Below are 12,714 nucleotides of genomic sequence, written 5' to 3' on the forward strand. Positions count from 1 at the left end.
ATATAAAATCACGTAGTATGGTCCACCTGGGATGGCATGATTTTTGGGTTGTCCATTCATCATGGCGGGACTCATCTTCTGGATGAATTGGATGTCATATAAAAAAACATAGTGGGCTCCACACACAATCTGAAGGCTTTTAATGGGGGGTATGTTTGGCCCGCCTACTTTCTAGATCGGTTTGAATTTTGGGTACCAAGAAGCAAATGAAGGGATAAAAATTATGGACGGATTAGATGTCACGTACGCATCAGGATGGCCGTAAAATTTCGCATCCTAAGTTAAGCTTAACCTGCAATGCTTTGTAGTGGATCTGGCCTCCTGCAACACCAGGCCGACCCTGATGATTTCAGACCACGTGATGGACGGCTTGGATCTTACACACGTGCAACGGTTGCAATTTCGTGGCACGTGGATGCACTTCCTTATACGCACGGCAGTCCATTAGTTTGATACCATTGAACATCATTCAAATTCGATGGCTGCCCATCAGATCAACGGTCTCGATTACCAGATAGGGGGCCCACTTATCAGGACAACCCAGGCAGAGTTCGACTCGGTTGAGACTGGTGCGGATCGGTGTCTCGACTAGTAATCCCAGGCAGAGTTCGACTCGGTTGAGTTGAGGCTAATCGTCCGGCCGAGAAATTAATACAAAGGAAAAGAAAGGAAAGTTTACAAGAAACTACTTCATTAATATGGAATTTTCTGATAGCTTTTCCTAAAAGGTTATCAAAAAGCTACCTAATTTCATTACCTTCGGCTACATTTCTTTAATTGGGCCTCACTATCACTGTATGTATGTTCCAATCATGTAGTTCACTTACAAATGGAGCTGATTTTTGAGCCATTGAAATAACATGTGGTTGGATGGATTCCACATAACATCACAGTGGGGCCCACCTGAGCCACTGATCACTTGCTCGAACGGACGGTGTGACCGAAGTTGGTGGAATGAGAGGTATATTGATTAATAAGATAACTTTTTTAAGAATCTCTTTGAAAAGGAACTGGAATGTAAATTCCTTATTAATGAGGTAGTTCTTTATAAAATTCCCAAAATATAACTGGTACACGCAAGTAGCAAGCTGCCCTTGGGTTTTTCGTTCTGGCAAGTGAGACCCATAGTTGGGCAATCCAGACCGTTGATATGTTAGGATCGAAATAAATGGACCACTGTCCAAATAATTTCCAGATTGGTGAACAATAGATACCTAGATTGTTAAGAACAACAGTGCACATTCAACCCAAATAATGTAGGCTGCTTAAGCTGGAAATTTTTTGAGGCATGCTCCATCCAAGATGAGAATAAAAAATGGACGGTCTGGATTATCAAACGATGGGATCTATTTGCCAGACTTGGAAATAGGGGACAACCCGGCCGAGTCACCCCAACTCGTCCGGTGCGACTAGACTGGAGTCCGGGTGACTCGGTCCGAGTCACCGAGTCTGAAAACCATGCTTGATGCATCACGCCTCCACACTTCCACCATAGATCAAGACCCTCAATTCTCAATCTCCATCAGCTGGGGTCCACATATTGATTTGTGTAGTCTAATTTCATACGCAAATGTGCAGCTTGATACGGGATTGTCTGACATCAGATCATAGTAGACGGCTCACATTCACTGCCGTTATAACGATTCTAGAAGAAGAATCCATGTGGTTGTCCAAACCTAGATGTCCCGTCTGCTGAAATCCGATGAACGGTTTGGATCTCACACACGTGTGACAATTCGCAGATGGGTTGGTGTGTAGATGGGCTCTCTTACATGCGTGCGTGGGCTTAGCAAAGCTACGTTAAGATTACAATATTTTATGACATGCACTTTCATACTATCTTGTAACTGATTTGAATTAACTTGGATTCTTGGTAAACAAGCCATATCATGGTTTCATGTCAATGGCACACGTGCCGAAGTGGTACACACGTGTGGGACTGGGGCCATTCAACAGGTGGGCCCCACAATTGAATTTAAGTAGTCCTACACTCTCATCAGGTAGTACTGTTGTACAGGAAAATGGATAATCAGAAAAATTGATGATGAATGGTGTTTACAATGTACACGTGTGGGCCACATGATGAATGACTGTCCTGGATTCTGGGTCAGAACGTGCTCATGGTGGGACCCACATGATGAGTGGCCCTGATCACGCATGCACGCGCGAGAAAGAAATTGCCATGCTGACCCTTGAAGCTCCTCAGCATGGAGTGTTTACGATAGTGCGTGGAAAACTTTTATACTCTGGTGAGTATGATGGTTCATATGCGTGCAATCAAATATTATAGGCGTGGCATGTAAGTTACTAGAGTTGAACCATCCAATCGTGGGCCCCACTTTAGATGGGTCGAACTAACAAATACACCAAATCGATATCAAGGATATTTAAATGAAGTCTGATTTCAATTTTAAAAAATGTCTGTTAATCAGAGGTTGGGATTCTCTGGTCAATCGGATTTTCGGGTTATGGCCTATCTGGACTGGTTCCATAGTTTTGGACGGTTTGATTTGAGTTACACATATTTCACATGTACAATTTCGGAATACATGCGTATGAACCAACACTCTCTCACATAGTACCAAATAAGGACTCGGATTCGGCGCTGACCCTTCCATTTCCGTCCCAATGTGATGTATGTATTTTATCCACGCCGTCCATCCATTTTTTCAGCTCATTTTAGGCATGATCCCAAAAACGATGCAGATCCAAATCTCAGGTGGACCACACCATAGGAAACAGTGGTGTTTGAAAGCCCCTGGGGCCCGCTGTAATATTTATTAGCCATCCAACCTGTTGATTACGTCACATAGACCTGGATGAAGGTAAAACACAAATATCAGCTTGAAACAAAAACTTTTGTGGCCCCAAGAATTTTTAATGGTGGCCGTTCAATCACTACTTTTTCTTGTGGTGTGGTCCGTATGAGATTTGGATCTATCTCATTTTTTATCTCATAATCTGAAATAATCTGGAAAAATGGATGGACGGCGTGGATAAAGCACACACATCACGGTGCGGCCCACAGAGCTTTTTCAGCAGGGAGGGGGCACTGGACAGTTCACTACCGACTCCGTTCTCCAACCGTCAAACTCGGATTTGGTAGTGACCCTCCGATACGGACGGTGCCGGGGAAAAGCTCTGTGGCCCCACCATGATGTATGTGTTTTATCCACCCTGAATCCGTGAGGGATGACTACCGAATCCAAGTCCCTAAAAACCGTTGAGGAGCTTCTATATGATGAGATCTGGTTTGGTGGGCCCACCAAATTAGTTAGTCTTCGCCGAGTTGGGACCCATGCCAATGCCATTATTTTAGTGATTGAAGTATATGGAATGGGGCCAATCTGAACCCTACAAGCTGTACGCACATATAGGTGATCTGGACCGTTCAATCAGTCACCTATTGATAAGTCTAAAACAATAGACCCGCAATGACCCATGTCGAAAAAGATGTCACTTAAACGGTGGGGACCATGAGATGAATGGTCACGATCAGCCTCACATTAACCAAGTGTAGGATACAGAAGAAGCCCCTGTAGAATTCTGTAGTGTTAGGTACATGACAATGCCATGCTACCGAGAAACAGCTATTTTCAGCGATGAAAGAGGGACCTGAGTTTCCAGCCGCACGTTTCATGGAGTTCCTGCAACACGAAGCTCTGTGGAGTCCAAATCCATGTCTGTGAAAAATCTACTCCGTCCATCCGTCTTGAAAGATCATGTTAGCATAAGAATTAAAAAAATGAAGCAGATCCAAGACCCAAGTGGGCCACGTCACAGGAAACAGTGAAGATGGAAACGCCTACCGCTGAAATCTTCCCATGGCTCACCTGATGTTTATCTGCCATCCAACCCGTTCATACGGTGTTTCCTTACAAGATGAAGCGAAAAACAACTATCACCCTGATCCAAAACTTTTGTGGGTCCCAAATAAAGTTTCAATGGTGAGAGATCAGTCCCCACTCTTTCTTCTGGTGTGGCCCATTTGAGTCTTAAATCTGCCTCATTTTTTGTCTCCCATGTTAACATAATCTGATGAAACTGATGGACGGAGTGGATTTGATATGGACATCAAGGTGGGCCTCACAGAGCTTCGCAATGCAGGAAATAGGTGTGGCAGGAAACTCACTCTAGCGATGCGAAAGTGGGCCTCACTTTCTATTTCCGAATCTTTATTAAAAACACATCTGTTGTTTGGTGACCCACCTAAATGAATAATTTCGTGGGGAAATTCCCGCTTCCATGTCTTATTATTTGTCTGTCCTTGTCTGGTGTAATCTCCACTCCATCCCCAACCCATGTGCTGTCCCTCAATAAACTAACTCGAGGTTTTGCAGTGGACCAGCTTTATCAAGAAATGATATTTGTCGCCAAATTTATGACACGTGGCAGGTGAGGCAGTGGATCTAGACCGTCTATCAACCATGCAGGCTTTGTATATGGACAACCCTAACTGAAAATCACATTGAATGGATCATCCTAACCGAACGTACAGTGGGCTTGAAATGGATGGTAGAACTAAAAATGGTTCGTGATTCATGATTCAAAATTTTTGGACATACAATGGTAGGATAAACTAGATGAACGGTCCGGATGAACTTCTACACATGGAATGTGTTAGGCATTGAGCGATGAATATTCTTCCTGGTCCAGCGCGATGGGCAGAATCCGCCTCGTAAATTAATTCACCGGAAAAACGACCTCCCGCCAAATCTCTCTCTCTCTCTCTCTCTCTCTCTCTCTCTCTCTCTCTCTCTCTCTAACAACCATTGATCATCATGCATAAATTCATAGGGACTCATCTCAACCTCAGCTGACTAATGTTTCATCACCCATCAAATGCTACTACACATGCATTCCTAGTCTCTCTCTCTCTCTCTCTCTCTCTCTCTCTCTCTCTCTCTCTCTCTCATGGGCAATGCAACTTCATGTGCCCCACTTGCATCCACCGGCCCAGTGAAGGTTCTGACCCTTGATGGCACACTTGAGGAATACATAAGGCCAATCAACGCAGGTGATCTCATGCTAGATAACCCCAGGCAATTCGTCTGTGATTCGATCGATCTCAAGGTGGGCCACCTAGTCCCAGGTCTCACCGCCGACGAGGAGCTCGAGCCACGTCAGCTCTACTTCTTACTTCCCATCCACATGCTCTACTCAGTGCTCACACATGAGGAGATGTTTTCACTCACTCACAAGGCTTCCAAAGCATTGAAACAAAGCCGATCAAAGAACATTGGTAGAATCTTTCCTGTTCTTGGTGATTTTTGCATCTTCAATTCCCAAATCAAACCGTTGAAAGGGTCCGCCAGAGAGCCGAACACCATCCTAAGGGTCTCGAGACAAGGATCATGGCGGCCCGCTTTGGATACAATCATCGAGAGCCCGAGCACATTGCGATGAGGAAGTGTAGGGTAGAGATGAATCTTTATTCTTTCTAGAGGATTAATTTGAAGTGTAATTTTTTATCAAGATCTCTGGTTGTGATTATTCAGTCATGAGAATTGTCAAACAGTGGCCCATCAATGTGGGGTCCACCTCTTTCTTTCCATCCATGAAAATGGTGTTAGTATTAGCAGCACATATAAGTTGGCATTGTATTTTGATATAAACATTATTGTATCATGGCCCATCAGAACTGTTGTAGGGAGCCCGTGCAACAAAATAGCTGTGGGGCCCACAGTGATGTCGGGCCCACTATAAGTTTGTGGCCCTTGGAAGGTTTCAATGGTGGTTGTCCCAGCCCCACGTATTCCCTGTGGTATGACCCACTTCAGTTTTTGATCGGCCTGATTTTGGCTTACATCTTAGCATGAGCTGGCGCAATCAATAGGCGGAGTGAATGTCACATGCATCACTGTGGGCCCCACATATCTTTTTGTTGCCTGGGCTCGCTTTAGACGTTTCCATCCATGGAGAATGTGGCAAGAACTGGACTGCGAGCACCGAGCTGAGCCCCAATCTTGATTAGGCCCAAGTCGGAGCAGTTCAAAACCGGGCTTGGGCTCTGCCTGGCCCACCTGTGGTGGACCCAAACAGCTTGCACGGTACACTGAACTTTAAAATCCAACAAACGGGTCACATTGTTTGGTGATCTAGACCGTTGGTCTGTTGCCTCCAATCGTGGATGGACCATGCCCAAAACTGTACTTAATAGAACGACTGTAACTTACCCATCCTTGGCTTACAAATAGACGGCTACCAAGAGATCTTTTTTTCCGTACTCAACTGAAAAAGGTCCCAATATTGATGGCTAGGATCTTCCAATCTGGATAAAATTTGGTATAGGATCTAGGAATGGATGGGACTCTCCCATTGTAAATATTGTGGCACATAATCATACACTTACCTTTAAATGAACGGAGAGAAGAGTCGAATGACACACGGCCTTAATTCATATGGCATGTGATCCACGAAGCATACCTAGTATGTTTATAAAAAACCTATTTAGGCAAGGATCTTATCACTGATCCGTACATGCTCGGTAAGGTCATGCATGTGTCACAATCATTTTAAAATTGGAAATCTTTTAAGAGACGTTCGAAACTCTCACAGCAATTATGAATATTTCAAATATCTGAATATCAGACTAATATCTAAGCAAATCCAAACCAATGGATTGAGACCCAATCAGGAATTATTAGGATTGGTTCCACCTGTCCCATGAATATTTAAGGTCATGATAGGGTGGAAATGGCTATGATCGAGGTATGATTAGATATAACAGATCCTTGAAAATGATTTTTGATCTATGAAAATCATTGTAGCCATGCTAACAAGAGATCTGAAATCTGAAAATGATTTCAGATCTATAGAAATCTCTTGTGGAAAGAGCATGTTAAAAGACGTGGCTATGAAGGATTCTAGAGTCCATGACCAATAAGGAAACCCATTAAGGGTTTTGCCACCTCTAGAATTTATAAATTTAGAAAGTGACGAAGAGCCCAGGCTCATGCTAAAACAATCTATCTACATAATCTTTATCTTCACCTTTTCTTTCATGGAAATAGCATGTTAAAAGTCATGGCTATAGAGGATCCTAGATCAATAAAGAAACACAATAAGAATTTTGGAGCCTCCAGAAGCTATAAAGGTATAAGGTGATGAAGAGCCCAGGCCCATGCCGAAACAATCTACCTACATGATATTTATCTTCACATTTTCTTTTATCCTAGCATAACTTAGCCTAGTCTTAAGTTAGATCACTATTATCCAGGTCTACAACTATAGTACCATAAGATTACAATATATGTCTGTGACCTTCCATTATCGAATTTCAATCAATTGAGTTCTTACTTAAAAGATCAAACACTCCGTTCATATGAATGAGTTGGGTATTTATCTTTCATTTTATTTTATTCTCTAGTTTATTTGACACTCTATTAATTTAATGGGCATTATTCACAAATCAATAAAATCCACATTGTCGTAGCCTCTTTCTATTTTATTTGTCCATCTTTATTCTTTTGATAAATATATTAGCTATAATTACTGATGAGAGAATGAGTCTTTAAGACACAAAGCAAAAATAATTCATCATGAAAGACTAACTTCTATCCTTCTATAATTTACCTTAACGTTGTTATAATTGGTGGCTGATGAAGATAGTTGGATCTTATAATCTAATCTTAATCGGTCCATTTCAACACGGGCAGCAATGTTCAATCAAATATTGAGACGTCACGATTCCGATGTGTCATTACTTCCTAATTACACACATAAATCGAATAAAAGCCATTGTCCACATGAGTGATCTTATATTTAATATATATTAGTCGATTACCTAACATTTTTATATAGGATTTTCGTCTGTTAAAAAAAGAAAAAAAAATCTAAACAAGGCGATACAGAAAAGAAAAGGAGTTTCTCAAGAAAACCTCTTTCCGTTGTTTGTAATGGCCCACATCTGAAAAAGGCGGAAATCACATTTCCCCAAAGGAATTTTGAAGTTGTCCATTTATTTTCCAAAACACACTCCTCGGAAACGGCATTTGCTTTCCATTTTATATAGTCGAACAAAGGTTTAATAAGCACATATATACAGAAGAAGAAATGCTTGTATTATAGTAAATTAATGCTTGTACTAATATATTTTAGTAAAATATAAAATACTAACATATAATAAATTAAATTATACCATGTTAGTATGTTAGTAGAAATTGACATTGATACGGTGCCCATTGCTATTATTGACTATCTTTTGTCTAAAAGCTTCAGAATTTAGAGCTTAATATTAGCTAATTCTATTATAGATTTTATTTTGTTTTCTATTTAAGCATTTTTATTAATTTTATTAAGTATTTTAACTTATTTTTTAAAATTTTAATTAAATATTATTAGATATTCAATTACCCAACTTATTTAGATAATATTCATACCCCAATTGAACTTGTATCTAACTTCTTTGGACAACTATCAAGAGATTCAAGAGCGTCTGATTTGATTAGTATCATCAATCCACAGTGGGTCCTACTATTTGGTCGGTTCTAACCTGAGGTACACGCCACGTGTATGGTGGAGAGGCTCTCCCAGTCGGTGGGCCGTGCTCCAAAAACCCAATCAATAAAAGGCGAACAAGATATCATGATCAGCTGAAGATGATCAAGACCGTTGGTCTTGTGGACTTTCCATGGATAGGCCATGGTCCGAAAACCTGCTGGCAAGAAGATCCCTATGTCTAATCCATGGCCTCCAAAGGCATGGTCATACCATATGCATTCAAACACGCAACGATTGGATGGCAACGATTACCTAATCAGTGTGAATTTTGTACCGTGGAATGATTCATTTCTTGGAGGCTGAGATTGTCTAATCATTGTGAATCTTGCACCGTGGACCGTCCACAACAAAAACAAAAAAATATATATATATACTGTCCAGATCATCAACCATTCGACCATGTGGACCCCATCCAAAGATAGACCTCAAGATTACAAAAAAGGTCACCATGTTCTAAACTAATCTACCCTCTACCTTATAAAAACGCCCAAATATATATATATATATATATATATATATATATATATATATATATATATATATATATATATATATATATATATATAAACATTTGCTTAGTCTTAGCACACAAAAATAATACATAAAACAGCTGTTTAAATCTTCTATACTTCATCTTGTGCCCCTTCCATGCGCGCCCAGATTATGTCCATCGTCGGATCAGATCCGTGCACGACCTTGATCCCCATGATCAGATGATCATGATCGACGGGCAAGATCTTTGAGGAGTTTTCAGGAGAGATGCAAGACATGAAACTCCCCATCACCTCACAAATCCACTTACATGCTTTTTGGGTTCTTGGATTTATAGATAAAGATAGTGATAGAGAGAGAGCCAAAAAAATCAGTTAGAGGGTGGGCCATGTGCATGCCCAAACGCATGGCGTTGGTTAGGAACGTAGATTTGGATTGAGAAAGAAAGATATGGAATCAATGGCTTCTATTGCAAGTGATTGAGTTTGTTGAATTTTGATTTGTTGCAAGTTGCTTAAACTTTTAGTAACGTTTGGATTTCCCGTCTGTCTCGAGCTTTACAGGTCACCTAATAAACACGCCGTCATATATGAGAGTGGGGGACACAGCTGCAATATCCAAGCCGTCCATCAGAACGGGTAGCATGATGTAGATTTCCTTGCCAAAAAAAATAACGGTCCACTAGTTAGGTGGGCCACAACAGACCTACGGTTGTGAAAAAAAAATGGCTGAAAATTTCCTAACCGGTACACTTATTTCTTATATGATGGCATGCCTACTGGGTGACCACTTTATCTTTTTGACAGTTGCATTTACATGGTGACACCCACATGATGATGGATGGCTTGGATATCAACACGATTTGCAAGCAGGGGTTGCAAGAATTCCCTGACAAGAGCCAATGGAGAAAGGGAGTGGATTGGGTGCGGCACTACTGTAGGGCCCACCTTGATGTATGTATTCCATATCCATACCGTTCATCCATTTTATCGGATCATTTTAGTGCATGAGCTCATATTCGCAGATCCAAATCTCAGGTGGACCATACTATGAAGTAGATCCAAATCTCAGGTGGAATATAGGAAACAGTGGTGAATGAACGCCCTATATATCCATCATTGGTGGGGCCCACCTGAGTTTCATATACAGCATTTGATGGATGCCTTTTAGGTTATGGGATATGTCAAAAATCAGCTGTATACGCAAACTCAGGTGGGCCATACCATCTAAAACCATGTGAAGATATGCCTAAAACATATAAAAGTACTTGGTTGGCCCACATGAGGTTTGGATGTGGTCAAAACTTTGTCTGGTCCCTCATCCAAGTGGGACACACACAATGAATGGTCTGGATTTGTGAACCACATCTCATTGGACCAAATAAATTATTATGAATGTTTTAATAGGAGGGTAATCCCTTTCAACTGATGTATGTAGTGTGGCCCACCCAAGTCATGGATTGACTTGATTTTTAAGCTCGTGGCCAACTATGGAATGGTGCATCTTACTGATGGGGTAGATGTTCAACACACATCACGGTGGCACCCAATGAACCTAACCCGATTTTAACTGTCTGGGTCCAATTTTTTTGACCACTAATAAATCAGGTTCGGTACATGACTCATCTTTTGTACCCAATTGAAATCAGTTGTAGCTAGGTCCTTTTGGTCCCCATCAACTTGTAACCCGTTAAAATAAAGTGGGGTTGGTTCAAGTCAGGTCCACTTAATTTTAATAGTTTAACTTATTTATCTTTTTTAATTCTTGTATCTTGATCATTCAATTCCTTCATTAGCTGTGGTCACCAACCTAGGGTCATTTCATGCTGCCTCTAGCTCTAGGTCTGGTTTATCAACTTTTAGCCATTATAGGTCCTTTAAACATGATTTAAATTAAATTAATAATTAAACTTAAGGTTAATTGTTAAAAACTCATGATTAAGCAATAAAAAATTAGAAAAGTATTAGCCAGCTTTTAAAACACTTGATAGGCGTTTGGATAGTAAGTTACTTAAGTTATGCTTTAAATCGCTTATCTTGATTTCTACTTATTAAATGAAAGTAATTAAGTAACTTTCAATAATAATAATAATAACTCCTTATAATGTTTAAAAACATACAGGCACCCCAATCCTAGGCTAATAAGTTAATTGAGATTGAACTTAGCTTGAACCCTAATCTAAACTTCAATCAAAATCCTAAATCCTAATCCAAACCTTAAACCCAAGTTCAAATCATAATCTAAGCCAAGACCTTATAAACTTCAATCCCAAAAGCCAACCCTAGACCTAGTCAACCTAGTCAAACACACCTAACGGAAACCCAAACCTAAAACCAACTGCCTCAGCCTACACAGTTAACTCACCTTGTCAAACTAGGCATAAGATCCACTTTAGTCCAAGCCAATTTCAAAGCTCAATGGAAATAAAGAGTGTGACAACAAAGTAGCCACGTTTGGCCAAAGCTCTCCACGTGTGGGATAGCTCACCTACCAAAAGTGGAGGGTCAGCTCCATAAAAACAACCCCCATGGCGCTGCTCACCAAGTGGCTCAGTCCATACATTGGCCAGCTACTCATCCGTGTGCCAAAATTACATTATATTTACATGCCATCAAATCTAACATATGAAAATCTCAAATCTCGGTCTTACAAACCCTTTCTAATCTTAAACTTGGTAGAAATTGAAGGAAAACCAAGCTGAGGGGTTATAAATACCCCCCTCACTTCACATTTCAAATCATCTTCTCTCATTTTCAAAGCATCCACCATCCCTTAAGCCTTAGCCTAGCCACTCCATCCCTCCACTAAGGAGATGAAAGAGTTATAGAAAAGAGTCCAACTCAGGTCCAATTTAGCCTAGCCTAATCTAAAGCCACCTGAGCCATCTAGATCCACTCGATCCAATTCCTACATCACTAACATTCATCTAGCCATTTATTTTCAATCCACTTCATATAAAACTTAGCATTAGCACTGTACAATATTCATTCTCTTCTCAACCCCCTTGGTCATCAAGCCTATCATTTCTTCATAACATTGCATCTTGTACCGGATCAATATAAACGTATGCTTTGTGGCTTGCCAATTTAGTCGAATCCTGCCCATCAGAAATTTGTACTGATTGGTCATTTGCTTTGGCAAGTGGAGGATTTTGGTTGGATTTCTCTAACCTAGACCTAAACCTGTCATAAGCTTTGCACTCAACACCACATCCCACACACATTTGTGTCATTCATGCATGAAAATTGATCCTTAACCCTCAAGAATATTAAATCTTTTGAAGTTGAGACTGTACGAAAGTATGGCCAAAGTAGGTGCCTAACAACTTTCCTCTCTATAACTGTGGTCCTTTACCTTAAATCTCTGACCATATACCATAAAATCATCTTAGGATTGAGAATCCATGAATCCTCTCCTAACATTTCTATAGGGTATAGCCGACTGTAGAGACGAACAACTGGCCAATGGTGACTCTGGCCAAACATAATACTCTTTCAATCGCAACACGAAGCCCTTCTGAAAAAAAATAAAAATAAAAAGAACCTGTGGAAGTATGAGTTGATTCTACCACCCCGATATCTTCTGTCCACAAAGCCGAACTTATCTCAAATAAGTTATCTATCTATTGCTATAAGTAGAAAAAGTAACTTATTTGGTGGTATTCAAATGGACCTTTGATGGTTGGTCCTATGGATGTTAGGTCCCGAACGAAATCGGCTC

At 40.6% G+C, this 12,714-nt stretch overlaps 1 protein-coding gene across 1 annotated transcript; it reads left to right on the plus strand.

Moving 5' to 3' along the window:
* The first annotated feature begins 4,776 nt into the window (after positions 1-4,776).
* LOC131235224 (uncharacterized) lies at positions 4,777-5,646 on the plus strand. Its single transcript, XM_058232369.1, has one exon. The coding sequence runs from the start codon at positions 4,915-4,917 to the stop codon at positions 5,404-5,406; it is 492 nt and encodes a 163-aa protein (XP_058088352.1). The 5' UTR covers positions 4,777-4,914; the 3' UTR covers positions 5,407-5,646.
* Positions 5,647-12,714: the final 7,068 nt, after the last annotated feature.

This window comes from Magnolia sinica, chromosome 19 (genome assembly GCF_029962835.1).
Source record: "Magnolia sinica isolate HGM2019 chromosome 19, MsV1, whole genome shotgun sequence".
In the NCBI taxonomy this organism is placed as follows: domain Eukaryota; kingdom Viridiplantae; phylum Streptophyta; class Magnoliopsida; order Magnoliales; family Magnoliaceae; genus Magnolia; species Magnolia sinica.

Bases quoted from the DNA above. Each gene is read 5' to 3' on its own strand.
- LOC131235224 (XM_058232369.1), top strand. From the start codon at position 4,915: ATGGGCAATGCAACTTCATGTGCCCCACTTGCATCCACCGGCCCAGTG.